The following is a 22,147-nucleotide window of genomic DNA, read 5'->3' on the forward strand; positions in this document are numbered from 1 at the left end:
GTAATGGTACCTACCTTACGTAATGACCTGAGTAAGTAAAAGATTCCAAATTTAAGAAATGTACTATCGGAATTTTTATGGGCGAAAAACTGTCCATAGCCATTAGGTACTTCTTAATGAGATAAAAATGTGAAACTTTCCATGTATGTACCCTATATAGGCTTGAGTATGAAATTTGAGGAATTTGCTATGGAAGTTTTCATTGGTTAAAAAAAAAAAATGTCCTTACAATCAGAAATCGGGAACGATTCCGTTATTCAAAACATCATGTTCAGAGTGATAATGTCAAATGTCCGAGTGGGTGCCCTCCTCGCTGGTCTATTGACGTTCACGTGCGCCTTTGTTGTATGAGGTCCCGGGTTCGATTGCCGGTGGAAGAGCCTTTGGAATCTTAACTCTCCTCGATGTTTCTGTGTTCGTGTCCCTGTCATTCTAGGTTAATAGAAAAACGAACTAAGCTCATTAAGAAAATTCTGTTATCCGGACATCGATATATTGTAGAAATATACGGGATCCTTATGTTTACTACAGCAATCAATATTTAGCATACATTATCCATATGCTCCATACGTACTGCCCTCTTTCCCACTTGGATGTTACACAATGCCGTTGCAGTATGTCTGACATCTAACAGTCTTCCGTACATTATGTACGTTAGCTATAAGTCAATACGGCCATCTGTATGTGAGATCCTGACCGCCTACATACAGTTCTTTCGTTCGTGCGAAAAGTACGTTTATTCGGAACACTTATACGGAAATTTTGTTTAAAATATACTTTTCCAGTTACGTTTAGTGTATGTTAAGTCTAAAAACTACAGGATTTACAAATGTAACCTACGTTTTTACGTACGTCACATACATTTTTTTCTCAGTGTGCGAGTACAATAAGTGAAAGCTAGTAATAAGTAGTTAAGCAAGTTAATGAGGGACGTTCTGTGAATCAGTTAACTTTTAAAAAAAAAAAGTGGGACAAGGCACGTACATGCTGCCGTAAATTTCGTGGTTGGAAACCCATACAAGGAAAGCCAATATTTTTTTTCTTTTTCCTTTCTTCCTTTATTGCAGTCATTGGTATTAAATAGATATTGAAATTAATATGTTAATTAAGAGAATGTAGAGGTGAAGATTTTCGATATTTAGAATTAATGAAGTTTTCGAAGAAATGAGAAATCCAATTGGTCGACTTTTATGTGAGACTAGCAACAAAATGTAATGGATTTCGTAAATATATTGGTACCACGAGTCATATTATGGTTACCACAGTCGTTATGTAAAAATGTTCTTGATGCTTCGTGTCTATATTTGTGAACAGTGCGCGAATCTCTTACGTATCAGCCTTTTCATCAACAGTGAATTTTGTGAATTTGCTTTTAATATTTCCTAATTTGCTCAGCTGGGGACTTCGCCTCCACACTCTCACCTTTGCTCGGCCTACGGTCTCACACCACTTAAGCCCACAATTCTACCAAATTTCAAGTTTCTTTTCCTATTTCAACTATCTAAAAGATAAAATTTTGTATCCCAGGAAAACGCCTATTTAAATAACATGGGGATTTATTCATCCCCGTTTTTTTTACTGATTTACGTAGGTAATGCTAACGAAAACGTACAAGCACACCGAATTTCAAGTTTTTATTCTAATTCCAAGTTTCTGAAACATGAGATTATAGCTCCAAAAAGTGACTCGTTTAATAACATGTAGAAATTCATCAGCAACTCTTCATCAATTCAACTTTCCAAGTCAACCGGAAGCACAATTTTAATTTATGTCAGTTCATGTAGGATATCTTGGTGGCAAATATAATTAAGTGTACAAGCTATTTGAAAAGTTTATATCATTGGAAGGAAAACCCAAGGCAGTATGAAACTGCGCAAAATGCGCGTCATGTAGTGAACTCCGTAATTTCACAATGTGGAAGGGTAGAGAACAACTTAGTATACTGAAACATCACCAATGTCTAGTGATGTAGCATCGAGGATTCAGCATCAAGGGTTTTGGGGCCCTGTTGATACTCTTCGTATTTAGGTACTAATAACTGAGAACGATCGTGATTTTGTAGCTCGGGTAAATGAATTAGAAGCTCGTTTGGACATAATTCTCTGACAGATATTTAATAGAAGAAATCCTCCCTGCTGGTTTAGTGGCTAGCATGTTTGCCTTTGTTGTTCAGAGTCCTACGTTCGATTCCCGGTCGGAGAGCCTTTGGGAACTAATGTTGCATGTGACAATTGTGACTCCCTTAAAAATGTACAATTCTAAATTTAAACCCAACAATATGACACAACTGAGAATTCCAATTTACGATATTGACATGGCGAACTACAAAATAAGTGAAATCTGAACAAAAACGCCAGAGGTGCAAAAAGTGAAGCCAAGTTCGTCAGCCTCAAAAAGTGTTGAGATGAGGATGGATGAGCCAAGTTCCTTGGCCACTGCATCTGAAATGAACACCAGAACTTGGCGCGAGGTGTCAAGGAAAATGGTGTTAAGGAGCCTTATGGATAGTGGTGGTGGGCGTGGTGGGTTTGGGGCCACCACCAACTTTAGGAATATCAACTTCGCTAAGGCACATATACAGTATACTGTAGTAAGATTGGTAGTTCGAAACTCGGGCAAGGAAAACTTACATTCCTGCACGAAATGTCAAGGAAAATGATTTTGACGAGCCTTAGGGATTTTGCTTGTGAGCGTGATGGATTTGGGGGGGCCACCACTAACCTTAGGGCTGAAATATCCCAACGTGAAACTAGGAACTGACATCTTGGTGTAATCGAATATGTTAGACACCCCGCGCCAAGTTCCAGTGCTCGTTTCAGATGCAGTGGTCAAGGAAATTGGCCCATCCATCCTCATCTCAACACTTTTTGAGACTGACGAACTTGGATGCACTTTTTGCACATCTGATGTTTTTGTTCAGATAAATAGTTCATTTCCACTTACTAATAATTAGGCTAATAAGGCTAAACATTTAATCCTGCTTCTAAGTTTTGAAGTGGAAATTATTGAGTAACGTTAAACCTGGATAACGGTATTTTTGGCTAATATAAATAGTAGGAAGTATTTAAGGGTTAAATTTCTGGGCTTTCAGCAACCATGGACATGTTAGACTGTTAACTATGACGGATGACGTCCCTTGGTGATCACACTATCCCGAGGAAAGGAAAGGATAAAAAGATTGGGGAATGAAGGAAGCTGCTTGGGACATACATGTTATTTGTTTGGCATGAATGAGGAAAACCCAGGGAAACCTCACTCAGAATGGCTGGCTTGAAACAGCTTTTGCGCTTTTTCTACCGAGTGTTCTAAACAGGAACTAACTCAGGACCACTTACACCAAAGACGAGAGCGTTAGCGACTACGCTACATGGGGCCACAGAAGTAGTAGAAATAAAGTGAGACATCGCGATGTAATTCCAGAGAACAAATATACTCTTGTCCCTTATTGTATTTGTTTTCTCATTATGAAAAATTTGGTAAGTATTACAGAATGTGTTACAATATTTAAGTACTAGTTAACTGTAGTAAAAGCTTGAGTTAGCTGTTTGTGTCCATTCCACCAAAATATCATTCAGAATCTAATAAGATAAAATAAGAAGTCACCTCTTCCCCGCCGAAATTAAAATGAAAGCTAGTTTTCTTTCAATTCTTGTTTGAATTAGGAATTTTGAAGGATTTTCAAACTTAAGAATAATGTAGCAGTTACTTTTATAAATTTGATTTTTTAAAAATATAATATCTTTGATTCTAAACTGACACCTGGTAAAAGTAATGTGACTTCTGATTCAATATTGGTTCAATTAATCGATTGACGATCTCCAAAGTTACATTAGAAATCAATAGTAATGTGAAACTTCGTTTAATAAAGGTTTGGAATTTTATGAAATTTTTTGTTGTAATGAAACCTAGCTAATTAGCTCTCGTATAAGTTAACATGATGTGCGGCAATGCTTATGTGTAACAGGCACCGATTAATAATCGAAATGACACAAACAATATTTCTAACAAATGCATTTTGAAGTCATTTTCAGCCTCTTGAAGGCTTGTGTTTCAGCTTTTTACATGACTCAAATATTTTTATTTCAACATCTGGACTCAAGAGAATTGGCAGCGCGGATGACAATTCATAGTTATGCACTTAATTATTGCTAAAATATTAGAACTAATTAAGTACAGTAATAGACTAAAATTCACAAAAATTGAGTGAAAGATAGTAGATTATTTCTATCAGTTAAATACTGATTGCTATAGTAACCAGAGTGGTTTGTAAAGCCTGTGCTCCACAAAAATCAGAGAATTGCTTTACTCTCATGTAATACATCGGAAGAATTCGGTACGATATAGAGCTACTGAAAGGAATATTGACCTGCATCCCAACTAATCGTTAAGAATGCGTAGTAGTAAATTGACATAACAAAAAAGGGAGTCATTCATAAAACATGCTGGTTTCTGCTGTAAAACCACTGATACTATTAAACAAATGTTTCTTTCGACTCTAATTTGAACTAAACTAAGTGACTTTATTGCTTCTAGTAAAATGTTACATATATCGTAAAAATGGACGATAATTATTTGTAATTGATTATTAAAACAATTTGGTTTTGGGGGGTGCTCTTGGAATTTAGTTGCCCTTGTCACCTTTGAGAACATATATGAGATCTGGACTTACGGTTTAAGTAAAAACTACAGTAATGCGGCCAATTGCTTAGATTATCCAACCAAGAACCGAACCTGTAACCAACTGCACCTTTGGTGCTAACGCTATCCATAAGACCAGCGGAGAGGGTTATTGTGGTTATTGTTTAAAACTGAATGGTTAAAGCTGACATACAAAATTTAAGTTTAAAAATATCATATTAAGGTAAGTTAAATTTTATGGCAAGTCATGAATTTTCAACAAACTAAGTTTCATATTAAGTTCCTAACCATTTATTTTTAAGAAACTGTGTCATCGTATTGGCACATTTCACTCTCTTATTTGCAGTATTTTCGTTTGTTTATTTTATATGTAACGTAAATGTTTTCCATTGCGTTTTCACAACGAAAGAAGCAGCAATAAACAAATTCCCGTCATATCTTTATCAAATAGCAGTGAATGTTACGAGTTTTTATCATAGTTTTTAAAATACACGATTTTCAAAATATGATTATCAACAACTACACGAAAATTGTATTTTATTAGGTATCTAACCATAAGACTCCTTCATTTAACTATATTACACTCTTACCCGAACCCATAGCTAGAAAATGCAATGGTACACTAAAACTACAAGTAGTGTAATTATATACGTAGATATTCCTGCCATGTCTTAGTAAATGAAAACATCTGATTAATAGTTTATATAAGAACTTGCGTTACCATTATGACAACTGCGAAAGCGTTGATATCGAAATTAAACAGTTTTAAAATTTCTAGATCTTAATTTAGATCATTTTCACATCTTTTCGATAACCATTGTAAGATGCATTTTCCCCCTTCAATTGCTTGAAAAGTAAAATCGACCTTTCTCAACCAAAAGATGTTCACTTTACTTTTAGCTTTCATGGATTATTCCGCTTTTGCATAATGTTCCCAACTGTGGAAAGGTTGAAAAGAGATTATTAAGAAACTAGTTGATTCAATCCTAAATTAATTATATCAATATTCAAAACATGTTGTTCCAAATACAAGAAATTTAGAGTATCACGTCATTTTTGCATATTTTAAAACTTTCTTTTGCATACCTACTTTAATCTCGTGGCATACTATTTTAAAATTCCTTATGAATGTTTACCTGGATTACTGTTAATACCTAAGGAAAAAGTTTATCAAGTGAATATAATTCACTTCTTTTCTCCAGAAACTTACCGGATTTTCCAACAGTACTTCCTCTGCCAACGTAAAGCATACTGTCATTCCCTGATAACTCAGAAGCAGCCCTTCCAATTTGAGAACGTTTCCTGTGGCAGTTAAACACATTTAAGAAAGCTTGTCGAAACTTTTTGTTCATAAAACAATAGGTTATTGGATTGCAACAAGAACTTATAAAAGCCAGTAATTGTACAAGTGCAATTCCAGTGCTCCCTATAACTTTGTACACACCATCTCCATCAAACTGATGCCACGTCATCACTACATGCAAAGGAGTCCAGCAAATGAAAAACTCTAGCACTACAACAAATAGCATACGTATAACTTTCCTCTTGGCCTCTATACTTTTGTCCATGTAAGTAGATCTTATGGCGTGTCTAGAGAAAGTGTAAGTGGCTGTCCCTCCAGTATTGTTAGAATTTTCAGCTTTGTAGGGCGAGGTAGATGAGGCGGGCGGTGTTACTATGGTTGTCGATGATGTTTCTAAAGCGTCTTTGAGCTGCGTTGTTTTTCTCATTGGCCTACTGGGCCATTTTACCACAACACCTCTAGGTAGCCATAAAGATACTGGACGGGTTCTGCATTTTGCCGCTCCAGAAGAACTACAATCATGGCCGTCAACAAGGGAAGTGTTTGATCCATTAACAGTTGGTGTGCTTGACGCAGCCAGTAATTCTGTAGTGCCGTTTAACCTCTCACCTATAAAAGAAATATAAAATATTTTATTAAAATTTAAAACTTGAAGTTTAAGATATATAATTGCGTTTGTTACTTAATCTAAATTGTTGGCTTAGCAGCAATAATAATTATTACAAACAAAACCATATTTCTTCTGCATGGTAATATGACATTCAGTTGCCAAAAATTAAAAAAAAAATCTTACTAATAATTGTACTAAATATATTGTGTCTCCAGAACACCAAAGAATGAGATACTGAATAAGATATACAACTGAATAAGATATACAACTGAATAAGATATTAACATTTTAATAGTATTCCTCATCCCTTAGGCTTTGAGTAATTTGAGTCACTTGTATGTTTTTCCTTGAAAACGTAAACCAAAATTAAACTAAAGGGTCTTTCGTAGTAAGATATTCAAATCGGACCTTGATCCAAATTGGGTCGCTATTGATCCAAAAGGTTATCCTTGACCTAAAACTACCTTCAAAAAATTTGACCCCTACCCCGTCCCCTTACCGAATTATCGTATCATACATGCTCAAAATTCAATATTTTTTTAAAATTTTGATGGGGGTGGTCGAAAAATTTTGAACATTTCACAGATTGTAGATACTATCTAGATGTAAATGTGCATTTTTTCAAAGCCATCGATACGTATTTTCTTGATTTTATTTATTTATTTATTTATTTACTTATTTATTTATTGCATTTTGAAAATTTCAAAATATTTTATAAAAATTTGAAGTGGGGGACACGTCGCTGATTTTTTGCTTAAAAAAATGTGTTATGCCCTTAGATACAACATATATTTTTGGGGGGCCTGAAAGTGATGATAACATTGTAAAAAGGAAATAAAACTGAAAACAAACGAGTTTTTCGCACAGTTTTCCCACCATTTTAGAACCCTCAAGGTGAGGACCCCTTCAAACAATCCTCTGCCAAAGTTCACAATTTTCCTTTCTTTTGCGTCCCTTCCGATTCTGTCGTTGTTCGGTTGCTTCGATTGTGTCCGTTTCGGAATAAAAACACCAAATATATCTCTGTAACAGTGCTTCCACTTCAATCGACTCTTGCACAACAAAGTTACACAGCTCGCGGTAGAGAGCGCTACCGATAGAAAGTTCCACTGTGTGTGTGACCAGTGAAACAAGCACTAGTAGACACAAGGGTCCGACGCGAGACGTGTAACTTTGTTGTGCAAGAGTTGGTTGCAGTGGAAAAACTGTTACAGAGATATATTTGGTGTTTCTATTACGAAACGGACACAATCAAAGCAGCCAAAGAACGACAGAATCGGAACGGACGCAAAAGAAAGAAGAATTGTGAACTTTGACGAAGGATTGTTTGAAGGGGCCCAAAGTGAGAAAACTGCGCGAGAAACACGTTTGTTTTCAGTTTTATTTCTTTTTGACAATGTTGCCATCACTTTCAGGCACCGAAAAAAATATGTTATATCTAAGGGTATAAAAAATTAGCAAAAAATCAGCGACGTGTCCCCCCAAATTTTTTTCTACAATTTTTTGAAATTTTCAAAACGCAAAAATAAAGAAAATACGCATCGATGGTTTTGAAAAAAAAAATGCACATTTACATTTAGATAGTATCTACAAATTGTGAAACTTTCAAAATTTTTCGACCACCCCCACCAAAATTTAAAAAAAAAATCAACTTTGAGAAATTATAATACGATAATTCTGTAAGGGGAGGGGTAGGAGGTCAAAAATTGTTTTGAAGTAGTTTTAGGTCAATGGTAACCTTTTGGGGCATTAGCGACCTTATTTGGATCAAGGGCCGATTTCACTATCTTACTAGGAAAGACTCTTTAATGTTTATAACGATTTTAAACCAAATAACTTAAACAGTTCCAAGAAAACGTGATATGGAAACGACATAATAAAATACAATACTGTGAAGAAACATCAACATATGTACAAAACATAGAAACTGTGGTCAGGAACTGGATGCTGGTTTATTTAGCTTTAGGTGCATATTCAAATTAACTATACGCATTTTTTCAAACTTATTGCAAAAAAATAAATAACAAATAAGTATACTGCTTTCCATAACATTGTCATCTTAAACATACAGTATATAACACACTTGTACGTACTGTGAACATACTTGAGAAATTGCTTTCTAACCGCCAAAAAGTGAACTTCATGTACTAGCTTTGTTTTAGTTTGTTGTAAGGAAACATCACAAGCACCAAGATATGAAAACAACAAACCAGATATTCAAACTCTAAAAATAGTGAAAAGAACAAAAAGCCACTTTTTCGTGCAACATACTTGTTCGTACATCAACTGTGTTCAGAAGGGTGACACCTTTTCTTGGTCTTTCTGAGCTTACTGCGTAGTCGTCCTTCTAGAGGCACAGGGACAAAGACAAGTACACGATAGTTTACGCTGTGAATCTGCTTTGTGGGGCGTCGAAAGGAGTTTAATAGTGATTAGAAGAAGGTGATTGTAAACCTTGCCTTAAAAGGTAAGTGACCTAGACATATAGGAAAAATGTGAACGAATCCCATTCAACTATTCAGTACACTGTGAACAAATTTAAATACAACAGCTCAACCAGAAAGTTACCGCACGGGACGCCAGAAAAGAAAATAATTACAGAGGTGAGTGAATGATTGTGAATGAAATCAAACGAAATCCTAAGATTAGTGTACCCCAACTTCGTCCAGCAGTAGAAAGTGAGAGTGAAAAAGTAGTGTCGAATTAGACACTACTAACGATTTCTGAAGAAAAATTCTCTATACTCAAATTTCCTACAGAACCATAGGTAGATCCATGACTATTAGGAACTAATATGTGCGCTACCCAAAATTACATATATCAGAATCCTTAAGTTATCACGAAGCAATTTTACATAGTGAGTTTGGCTACTGGCATATAATTTGAAGTATTCTCCAACTTCCTCCATAAAAATGTTGCAGAAGTACCGCAGGATTCTGAAACTTGGATATTGGAGAGGGCACATACTAGTTCCTAAGTGAAGTCTTGACCCGACTAGGGTAGGTCCGACAGTTTTAGAGCTATGGAATTAATTTAATTTATTCATGTTTTTATCAACCTATAACTCCGAAAGGAAGCATTTGTGCACCCAGGATGGTCTATATTTTTCGTCTTATGTTGGTGTCAGGAATCGCCTTCCAAACGTTTTCGGTGTTGTTTTGAAACACCCTATATAAATACACACACACCAACATACATCTAAAATGAAACATTACATCCCGTATGCTTACGCCGCGTTAGGAGTAAATAATTAATTTTGTGGATAAAGGATACAACTATTCTGTTATATAACATTAAGTTCCACTGTAACTATGATGTAAAACTTGAAGTATGGTGCTTTGTAATAAAGAAAATATCATATTACGGAAGAGTTTTTAAAAGTAAAGAACTTTTAGCAGTTTCAAACGAAATATTAGTAGTGCACAAAATGTTTTGTATAAATAATTATATAGCTAGTAAGAAACGTTAGACGGAAAACGAGGAGAAGAAGCACATTTCTTGGAAGTAGCTCCTTAACATGTTTAATTTCTGTAAACTTGATCCTTCTGTAAGTTGATACACAAAGTATCTTACATATAACTTTCTAGTTATCATTATTTCTTACAGAAAGAATATGAATTTTAATGTAAAAGAACACTGCTCTATGAAGAAATATACTAAAGCATAGAACAAAACATCTGATGAAGGTTTAAATCATTTCTAAATAATTACACTGGTCTACATATGAAAACTTTTTTTCTGCTGACTGAGATATTTGACTTGTTTTTTAAAAAATCGAGGTCGCTGATTCCAGTGGTGTAGTTAGTTCTTGCCTATCACGTCAGAATTTTACACAATCTGATCATAGTAACACTGACAGAAGTTTCTTATTTGTTCCATATATTTTAGTAAGAAGCTTATATTAAATATTGTACTATTGCCTTAACATTAATATAAATACGCAACAAGTTACGATGAAGTTACTGACACCCACCCACACATATTATATATATATATATATATATATATATATATATATATATATATATATATATATATATATATATATATATAGTATACGATTTGATGTGCAATATGATGTTTATGGTTCCAGAATATTACATATGGAGTAGTTTTACGAACCTACTTGTCATAATGAATTTAGACTTGATAGAAAGTTAAGGAAATCCAATACATCTTTTAATTTCATTTACGACCTCAAGCTGATAAATGCACACAACAAAATAACATAACGTGCTTACCTACTTAGGCAAAAATCTTTGTTTCTTTGATTTTCTGGAGTAAGTGGCCTCCGGAACGTCACGCTGCAAGAACCACCGCCATCATGTTTTCTTTCACCTTCCCTGGTACCGGTTCTCCATAGTTTTGATATCCTGGTGAAATCGTTCACCCTGTTCTTCACTAAGGGCACCAAGATTGGAAGGAAAATAGTTTAGGTGGCTGTGTAGGAAGTGAAGCTTCACACTCATATTTACTCCTAACTTCTGAAATGTGGCCAACAAATTTTCAACAAGTTCCTCGTAGTCGTCCGCTTTAAAATTTCCAAGAAAATTTGTAACAACGGCACAAAAAGCATCCCATGCATCTCTTTTTGTAGGGTTCGTGGTTTGTAAGAACTCTTTATCTTTCATTAGCAACCTTATCTGGGAGCCGTCAAAAATACCAGCTTTCAGTTTCTCCTGTGTCAATGCAGGAATTTTCGAGCAAATGTATTTGAAGCAAGCACCAACCTGATTCGAAGCTTTTACATACTGTTTTATTAATCCCAGCTTTATGTGTAGTGGAGGGAGTATACTTTCTTAGGGTCAACAAGCGGTTCCTTCCGGATGTTTTTCACTCCCACTTCAAAATCTACTCTGGCAGATCACAATCTTCGTACCCAGTGTTCATTACTTGCACGGCTGTCCCATAAACAAATAAAGCAAGGGTATTTCGTAAAACCTGCTTGTTCGCCCAGTAACATTGAAATTACCTTGAGGTCCCCCCACACAAGCCATCTACCATTTTCATAATTTATCTTCTCAAAGAGCATTTACAATGTTTGGTAGCTTTCCTTCAAATGTGTGGAGTGACCAACAACAATGGATGCCAACTTATTGACATTATACAGTCAATAAAGAGCCTCTATTCTTTCGCATCATAATCACATCTCATAGCTTCAATTAATCTTTTTACATTTGTACAATACACAAGTTCTTCATCTTTTTGAAAATATTGTAATAGATGCTTCTCTCTCTTCCGATATACGATAGTTGGTCCTGGTGCAACATATTCCTTTCTTTCAGTCTTGAACTCAGCAATTCTGCTGATGCTTTTGGTAGAGCAAGGTCGCGAATTATGTCATTTAATTCTGATTGAGTGAAGGGTATGCATGAATTACATTCATCAGACACCACAAAATCCCCGTCACTACGTTCTGTATTTTTGTGTTGACAGAGCAATCGTCATCATCACTGGAACTTGCAAACGTGCTGCATGTAGGGATAGGAATTTCATTTCTGTGAGGAAAATGTCTTCTAGCAGAATAAAGGTAATGATACTGAATAGTATGTTTAGATTTCCTGCTCATACCAGATACATTTACCATACAGAAATAGCAGTCATTTACATGATTTTGCTGCTCTCGTCACACCATTGGGATTCCAAAACAAAGGCTTGTTCATCGACCCTTGCTCCATTGTCTGAGATTTTCTACACAGGTCCTGCATACTTTATGTGGTGCCCATAGTTTATCTTGGTCGCCCAATTTAATTCCGAAATATGCATGCTATACTTTTCGTATAAATTCCGAAATATTTTTTCGTTGTTTCGGGGTTGTGAAAGAACCACAAATATAGCAAAATATATCAGGATCGTTCTTACACTTTCTACGAATAGATGTCATGTTATTTAAACTCGGTACAGCTGCCAACTTGATCAGAATGTGTGTAGTCTACACTATAGTAGTTGTAATCCTGTAGATATCACTACATCAATACAGGGCACCAATACTAGAAATAACCAGATTAGTAAATGTTCCAAAAACTTTCACAAAATTCTAGCACACCTTTCGCAATCTATTGACTCGCCGTGTTTTCGATAAACAAAGAGTGCAGAGTAATTCGTCACCCTGCATAAAAATTCAGCTGCGAGTGCTCCCTTATTTCAACCCTTTACATACATAATATCCTCTTCAATTTTAATTGAACATGATTTTGAATTACCAATAATTTATTTAACATATTCTTTAATTCTTACGTAATAACTCGTAAAAATAAAATTAAACGTAACAGTGTATGTACTGCCACCTTATGACACCTTGTAGAACTACGTTATGATTAGTGGTTCTAAAGCATACATGAAATATTAGATAAAATTTCATCTTGTGAAAATACCTGACGTGATAGAGAAAAACGGATTTGATTTTGGGATTTAGCACACTGGAATTATTAAAGAACAGCTGGTAGCCTCCAGTCAGCAAAATTGATGTGGACCAGTGTTATCTGATATCATTTTCAGTTTCTAATGTTTATGGAAATAATCAATGTAATTCGAAATAAGCCTCTTTGTAATAAGACAAATTTTAGCCGATTTATAGAAATGCACCACGTTCTACTAAAAGACTGGCAATATGACCACGTTCTCAGTAAAGTGACTGAAAGAATACGCCTGATTGGAAATCGACATCAATTCTTTTTTAATTATTTGCTTGCTGTTTATCATTAAGAGTTTGGCCAGAAAGGTCCTTTGCACCCATACTAAATGCGTGTAACAATGTGTTATATTCAGATATTTAAGATTTTAAGATATGGCAACAGTGATCTCAATTCAGGTAATTGCGTAGCTGTGTTGTAATTGTCCCAGAGGAAGGAGATAGTGCAGGAATTTGAGATCAAAATTAGGGGTTTATACAAAAAAAAAATCATACAAGCAAGGAATTTTGTACAGTTGCAGTACTTGACCCCCTTATCAACATACTAAAAGCCCAATAAGATTGGTCTTAAGCTTCGGCCGCCATGTTGGAAAATGGCCGCCGATTTTTAGTTTTTCGCCGGTAACTCCACAATGAGCAGAGATAGCATAAACTATAAAGAGTGATGCTATATAGAGAATGAAAAAGCACACATTTTGGTGTATAATTCGTCTCCCTAGCATTATTCGTTTACGAGATATGAAGTTTTAACTTTTGGAAACTTTGTTATTTGTGCAGATAGTACGGTTTCTCAGGCAGATTTCGATCACTATAGATTATATACTCAAATTGTGCATTAAAATGAAGAGGATAAAAATAAACTATGCTCAATAGACGTTTATGTCAACTACAAAAAGAAAAAAAAGTATCTGACAAACGCCTATTGAGCATAGTTTATTTTTCTTAACAAATCTCTCATTTTGACTTAAATTTCTGCAGCGTTTATATTGTTTTTCAAGGTGCCACTACCTTTTCTATATCTAAAGATGCTAAAATAAAATACTAAAGATATTAGAATGCAAGAACGAATATTGAAAATTATTGTTAAAAGTATGTTCCAAATTTTGTTCTTTTGCCTATGTAATTTAAATATTAAATGCATATAATTCATCCTAATTTTGTTGCAAAGTAGGAACATCTGGGTAGTTATCACACGAAACACACTGGCAATAACCGCTCATGTTTGAACAAGGCAGCCCAACGTTGAGACAAACACAATTCTTCTTACAATTATCTTTACACCTCAAGACATTATGTGCAATAACTCAGAAGTAGCTGGTTCCAGATCTGAGCGAACTGGCATCAATTTGTTGTTAGATTGTGTCCATCCCTAATATGTAGGCTGTAATGAATTCCCCTTCCATTCGTACACTTGATGATATAAAAGAAAAAAAATGTTGCTTTGTTGCTGCACTTAATGGGAATAACACTGCGAATTCAAATATGGAACTCGGTGTTTGCTTAACGATGAGAAAATTGTACTCATAATAATGATGCTCATTAAGGGTCGAGCTTTTCTTGGCAACACAGAGTTGAAGCAGAAATCTTTCACCAGCCTCGGCTATTGTTTCTTTGGTAGACAATGGATCATGGAACACTAAAATTGATACCCTCAAATCTTTATCTTTCTGAAGAAAACGCATGAAGTTTACCCTTTCAATATAAAAATGAAAATGAAATGAAATCTTACGTGAATAATGAAATGAAGTTTTACGTCCCGACTAGGCAAAAGAAGACGGTGATGACGAGAAATGAATGAAATGATGGAATAAAGAAAGAGAAGGAAACGAGGGAACCCCGAGAAAACCCACGCATACGGTGTTTGTCCACCACAAAACTCACTTGGTGCGAGCGGGGATCCATGCACCACATGCACCAGACGTGAAAGCTTTACCACTGAGCCACGGTGGCCTCCCTTTCAATATATAGCTGAGATTGTATTACAACCTGTTTATGCATGAAAAACAACAGTACATTACATATTTCTTCCCCAAACAATAACTTTGCTGATAAATATTAAATATAGTTTTCTTTTTCTTAGTCCCAGAAACAGGCCTTAGAAACCATAAATCATACTTTTCCTTTGATAATGCTGTTAACATAATTAAGAGATTAGTGTTCTGACCGATAACAACAACAGGCGCTTGGCATTTTGTATTTTCCAAGCTACATTATCTATTGAAATATAAGCATTAACTTCCTGGCAAACCTTCACATTTTACTTCAAACAACGAGCTACCAAGGGATTGACTAGTAACTTTACTATTGCGATTACCTAAAAATTCAGCTTGAGTGCAGGTCTTAACTGTGTTTTCTTGAAAGTGAATTGTTGCCGACGTTGTATGTACTGTTGTCTGTTCCTCGATTCCTTTAGTCATTGGCTGTTCAGATTATCATCCAAAACAACGATACAATTCTCACTCTAATGAGATACTATGTACGACATGTAGCAGTCAAGAATATCACCGTATGTCACTAGTTTTGGTCATACAATAGAATGCAGAATGTGGCCTCCATCTAAAACATGAACAGCATTCGTTGATACTTTGAAGTTGCTTTCTTCACATTTAAAAGCTGAAACTACAGATTACTTAATGCCGTTTCTCGTGAAGATGGGATTTGGAAAAAGCCATATTGGAAGTAATCTTTCAACTTACCAGTTGCTTTTACGACATAGATAATTCTATTGAAAAATCCTTGGCTATTAATAACTACATTATTGTATTAGATTTTTATTCCTACATTCATTGAAGTCAAAGTTATCACTTTGTTCTTCCGTTTCAGTTTAAGATTACTGAAATCATTTCAATGCACAATTTGAGTAAGTATACAATCTATAGTGTTCGAAATCTGCCAGAGAAACCGAACTCCTTGCACAAAATAACAAAGTTCCCACAATTTAAAACTTCGTATTTCCTGAACGAATACAGCTAGAGCAGCGTTTCCCAACCGGTGTGCCGCGGCACACTGGTGTGCCGTGAATGGGCCGCTGGTGTGCCGCGAGTAAATCGAAACAAAGTTATTAATTCTATAGCAATTAAATTACAGGACATAGGGAAAAATGTATATTTGTATTTCACATTACTATGAACCTCTAATATGAATATACAATTTTAAGTTTTATACCTCGTTACTTTTCTGTACATTTTTAATATTGAAATCATTGAATTTTTAATATTATTATCATTGTTATGACGTTATGACCATTATTGCTTCTTTATTGTTGCAGACTATTTCATAACTTTAAATTTTAAAATATGCAATCCTTTCGACAAAACAAACATGCATACAAATTACCTACATTTGTGTTTTAAAAGTAAGAGAGATTTGTTTGTTCGTTAGTTATTTAATGATCTTCCTTGTTAGTGAAAGTTTGGCTGCAGTTTTCGAAAAAGAAAGCGTATTTTTAAAAACCTAAGTCCAATATTTCATTGCAATTGTTTTCTATTTTTAAATTAGAATGACAAATAAGCATAATGATTTACCATAGTGGAAAACCAGTGATGGAGCTTTCTTCTCTGTGAGGAGATCAGTTATCTCAGAAAAAGATACCACGGTATTTTATATTTAAAAATAAAATCTATGAGTGTGCCGCAAGAATTCAAGTTACACTTATAGTGTGCCGCAAGTTGACAAAGGTTGGGAAACGCTGAGCTAGAGTGATGTATTTCCTCCAAAATGTATGTTTTTTCATTCTCTACATATCAACACTCTTTATAGTTTACGCTATCTCTCCTCATTGTGGACTTATCGGAGAAAAACTGAAAATCGGCGGACATTTTCCAATATGGCGGTCGAAGCTCAAGGTCAATCTTAGGGGACTTTTAGAATGTTGATAAGGAGGTCAAGTACTATAGTTATGCAAAGCACCTTGTATGAATTATTATTTTTCTTTTCTCAAAATTCCTGCACGAAGAATCAAGTCTTTGTGTTGACAATTCAATGTTCCGTCTTTCCGTATTTGGTGAACAACAATAGCAAATACCAGTGACTTTACCTTGTGAAGCGTTGATGCCAAGTGCGTGAGTCCCTGAACAGAAGCACAACAGCGGGAATAAGTCGACCGGTTTCATTAACCCTTTAATTGGCAAAACATGAAGAAGTTGTGTTAAAAATTTCAAATTGGGATGATTTGCATATTTTAGGTAGTAAATTCAAAATTTAGGGTAAAAATAAATTTATTATTTACAATAAATGAAATATGATAACGTTGCCCACAAGCAACAATGTCCATTTGAGGTATCTTTTTTGCCGTGTAAAATCTCTCACACTTTAGGTATATTTTTTGTTTGCTGGCTATGATCTACTTAAATATCAAGCAATTTCATTCTGATTAGGTTTTTCTACAAAGACTTATATGGAATATTCAAATCACATTATACACATATATAGGGTAAGAACCTCGAATATGAGACCCTAAAAGTTAAGATGCTTTATACTGGTTAATTATGGAATAAACAAACACTCTTGTTACTTTAATGTATTCTGTGGAATGTCTAATTTACGGTAGAAACTATTGGAATACATAAAAATATAATAATAAAAAATTATATTGAAAAATGTGACCAAAGTTGCTACACTGCGATTTTATGAGGAGTATCTAATAGAAGACCCCGACTTTTTGTGTACTCTTAAGAGTTCTCTTATTAATTCACCATTCAATAGTGTCTGTAAGCCAAATCCCGTGATGGCACAAAAATTTAAAACGTTACACTTTCAATCTAACCCACTTTCTTCAATTTTAGAATATACGCACTGTATAATTTTACACTTCCTGTGCGCATAAACTGCAACGATTTTTGATAACTTCTTTTAATGTTCAAATATGTACCAAATAACAAGAAATGTGTCCAAACTGACAGTACAATGCCAACGAAATCTCTGGCTCTATGTACAGGACTAAGTTTAAGAGACTTCTTTGTTAATACAGAAATGTCGATACAAATCAGCTCCCAATATAAGACCCAATATTACTATACGAGTCACATTATGAGACCGGTCTCATATACTGAACCCTTTAAGGGTCTCATAATAAGACATTCGACCGATAAACAAATGACTAACGCTATCTCAAATGTAAGTGGAGGAAAACCGGTAATTTATTACATGTTACAATGCGAATATTTACTGGTATACTAGAAAGTAAAGATAGAATGATTATCAACTTTCTTCCCAATTTTCAGCGCCTGATGTGTGCACGTTAAGAATACTTTGTAGGGGCGTAATTTCTTCCAGCCTCTACTATAATAACAATTCTTCACATAACGAGCTCACGTGACTTCCGATGCTGTGATGGGCTATTTCCTTTCGTTTTAGCTCGCTTCCACAGGATTGCAGCCGTTGCTTCACAAGATAGGTAGGGGTCTCAGTTTAGGTGCCTGTCCTCATATTAGTGGTTCTTACCCTATATATATATATATATATATATATATATATATATATATATATATATATATATATATATAGATAGATAGATAGATAGATAGATAGATAGATAGATAGATAGATAGATAGTGTGTGTGTGTGTAGATATATATAGATACTTATTTGTTTCTTGCTATATATATGATATCACCAAAACAATTACACACTGTCATTACATTCTTACATGTAGTTTGTGAATAAGACGTATTTCTTACGATATAAAACAATTACACACGGATCTCTGGGCAACCTCTGGTGGTTTACCATTGCTTTTCATTGAATGATGACGTCCTAAGGACGGAGCTTTCAGTTCAAAGTGAGATCCGAACGAATATTTTGCCCCCACAGGGAATCGAACCCGGCACTACTTGATAAAGGGGTTGAGCTTATCCACTTCTACACCAGTGATATTATGTATATAGTAGAAATACGTAATGCATTGTTCTGCTAACCATAAATTTATTTGAAACAGTGTTCTTCCTTTCGTTTGTGTTTCAAACAAATGGTCGTAATAGATTCAAACCCCATGGATAAACCGAGAAAACCAGCACTTGCGCAATCGTAACAAATTGGTAGTTGCTGTAATGCACTAATTTTACACTATGTGCAGTAACGTAGCCAGAGTTCTGATTTTGAGGGGCCTATTTGCAAATGGAAACGACATGGCTCGGTAATTATATATCGAGTTTACAAATAAATATATAGAAAACTCATAACATTTGGAGGTCAAGCTAAATTTTGGGGATCCGTGTCTCCGTGGCCCCCTATCTATACAACTATGTGAGTGATTCAAGACCGGGAAAATGACGATTGTGAAAGCACCAGCTTTTCAAACATGTCCCATATCATTTCCATATGAAAGGATACGGTCTTGAAATACACCATATTTTGTCATTGCTGCTCTCAGGCAACACAGTTTCCAAAAGCGTAATTCTACTTTAGTAAGTTAGATATTGCTATAATATTTTACATAACTGTCAAGTGAACCTTCACCTAGCTTCTAGTCAAACTGCAAAACGAAACTTTTATTTCTTTAGTGCTGCACACAATAAAACAAACAAGACGGAAACACAAGGCGCCAAACGTTGGAAACACGTCACTATTTTAGTGGCATCTACGGATAAATTTCCGAATTTCCGGAGCGCAAAGAAACAAATTCCTACAAACGAGATGTTGCTTGTAGGCATCACCACCTGAACGACATACAATAAATATGCTCCTGAGGAAAAATATAAAACTTTTGTATTGCTCAGGAGCAACAAGGTCAAATAAAGGGTTAAACTGTTCGGTAAGGAGCCACCAAGTTCCAGCCTTTGATCACGTGGGAGAAGAAAGCTTTTCACGTGCTGAGTATAAAGGATTCCCATTCTGGTCGTCCATCAACATGAAAGGAAACGCGAGAAGAAGTCAGTAATGCTTTCATCCTGCTAGTCAGTCAGAAATCGTTCTGCAGAACTTGGAATTGTAATCAACACAATCCAGCTACACATGAAATTGGAGTAGTACTACAGGCATGCCGGGCAATGGCCATCAATATATTAACCGACAATGACTTTAATCGTCGGCAGGAAGCATGTAGGATCCTATTGGAGATATTCTCCACCATTTCTGCTCCGAAGTGTGTCGTTTCCTCTGGTGAATGTGCTATTTATCGGAGTTCGGGGGATAGGAACGTCTTCGTGTGCGCAAAAGAAAACCCCTATTTTTATCAAGAAATTTACCGCACATCATACTTTGGTAGGAAATGACTGAACATATCTTTGGTTCTTACTTTTTTGAAAGTTTTATGACCTAGGTTACTTATTTGGAGATGTTGAATGACGGGCTTCTTCCACAGCCGCAGAATTTGGACACCAACAACACGGTTGTTTAACGAGAAGATTAAGGCACGACTAAGGTATCGCTCACTTCTAACTTGCTGTTCGTGAGCGCTTTACGCTGGCCAATGGATCGGATCTAAATTCACCAGACCCTTATACATGGTCATCTCAAACTCCGGACCTTACAACACTAGACAATGCCTTGTATTATAGCATCAAATCTCACATCGGGAAGAAGCGGTACGTCGACAAAGATGCTCTACGGACAAGGGTGCGTAAAGCCTTTTAGTTCGCGAAGCCGCAGCTGCTAAAGCGGACGAGTGGGAGGAGGTAGAGGCATATCAAGCTATGCAGTGATAATGAAGGTGCACATACGGACGTTTTGAACAAATAACTGTAGTAATATTATGTATTATTAATGTAGGATGAAATAAGTACAGGTGTAAAGGGCCTTTTGGGCCACCCTGTAATGTCAACATTATTTATTATTTATTAAAGTAAATATTACATATTTCAGAAATTAAATGACTTTAGCATTCAGTGTTTCATACATTTACTATTCATTACTTTATTCCCTATCAATAACACGTTAGAAAAATTGAGGATGGGCTGTGGATAATATGGGATGAATATAAAATGTTAGAAGGACAAAAGCCATAGTGATTGGAACGAACTCGCCGGTGTCAAACATTTATCGGTCAATTAGGAGTGGAGTAAATAGAACAAGTGACTACTTTTCGATACCTGGGTAGTATTATTAGTGATGATATGAAATGTGAACCTGAAATAAAAGCAAGGATATTAACAAATAGGAATACTATTTTGTGGGACCTTGAATAAAGAGTTGAGAAACTACTCATAAAATGTTTCGTGTAGAATATGGTACTAAATGGATCAGAAACATGGACATTCAGCAAAAAGGATGAAAAACAACTCGAAGCTTTTGAAATGTGAGTGTCAAGAAGAATAGAGGGAATTAGCAAGGTCGAGCGGAAAATGAATGAGAGGGTCTTAGAAATGGTTAAGAAGAAATGAACAATTTCATGTATTATTAATAAAAGGAAAAGAAACTCGTTGGGACATTGGCTAAGAAGGAAATACATATATCATGAAGGGTGTGCTTGAAGGTACGGTGGTAGGAAAGACAGAGAGGAGCAGTATTTGTAGTTTAAGGGAAATTTCCCTAAACAAGGGAAATTTCGTAGGTAAATTTAGCCAAAAGGGAAACGGGAACTTTTCGATAAAACGTGAAAATCCAGGGAAACTTTCGCACTGACTGACTGATTAATGTTATAAATGCTTAGACTTTTCTTTATTCTTCAGCAATAAACAAATGCAATAACAATAGATTGTGCGTATGTTGGAGTGTGTCTGTGTCTGTTTGTCTGTCTGTCTGCTCACAGTAGCATAACTTGTATACATTATTAGCAGGGTGTATTTGTGTGTATTTTTTGTAAAAAAAAAAAAAAAAGAGAGAGAGAGAGTACAATAACAAAGTAAAAGCAAATGAATAAAGCAAATGTAATTGGCACTTCCTTTGATATAGATAAATTAACCTTATCACATAACTTCTGTCGTAGGTAGGTTTGACATTCAACAAACTAGGGAAAATTTGATAACAAAAGGGAAACTTTTAGTTATTTGAGTGAAGTTTTGTTCAGAAACTTACGAACACTGGAGAGGTGAGGGGCGACGTTCGAACGGTGGGCCGGTGGTGCCTGCTCGATAATATTAATTACGCCTCCGTAACGCCGGCGGGGTATCCGTCATAATCCCGCTGCTCCCCCGCCTTTAGCCGATACCCAGTCGCTGAAATCCCCCCACATATTTCCCCATGTGCAAGACGTAATCGGATCTACCGCAAACACGGCGGATTGCCCCAAACATTTCTCTTCATGCCG

At 35.5% G+C, this 22,147-nt stretch overlaps 1 protein-coding gene across 1 annotated transcript in view; it reads right to left on the bottom strand.

Moving 5' to 3' along the window:
* LOC145680864 (gastrin/cholecystokinin type B receptor-like) overlaps positions 1-22,147 on the bottom strand; it is a 709,364-nt gene that overhangs the window by 61,403 nt on the left and 625,814 nt on the right. The window contains exon 5 of the mRNA XM_081751997.1: positions 5,849-6,550. Coding sequence (XP_081608123.1) covers positions 5,849-6,550 — 702 coding nt within the window. The remainder of the gene's footprint in view (positions 1-5,848; positions 6,551-22,147) is intronic.

Source organism: Thermobia domestica, chromosome 3 (genome assembly GCF_964235325.1).
Source record: "Thermobia domestica chromosome 3, izTheDome1.hap1.1, whole genome shotgun sequence".
Classification (NCBI taxonomy): Eukaryota; Metazoa; Arthropoda; class Insecta; order Zygentoma; family Lepismatidae; genus Thermobia; species Thermobia domestica.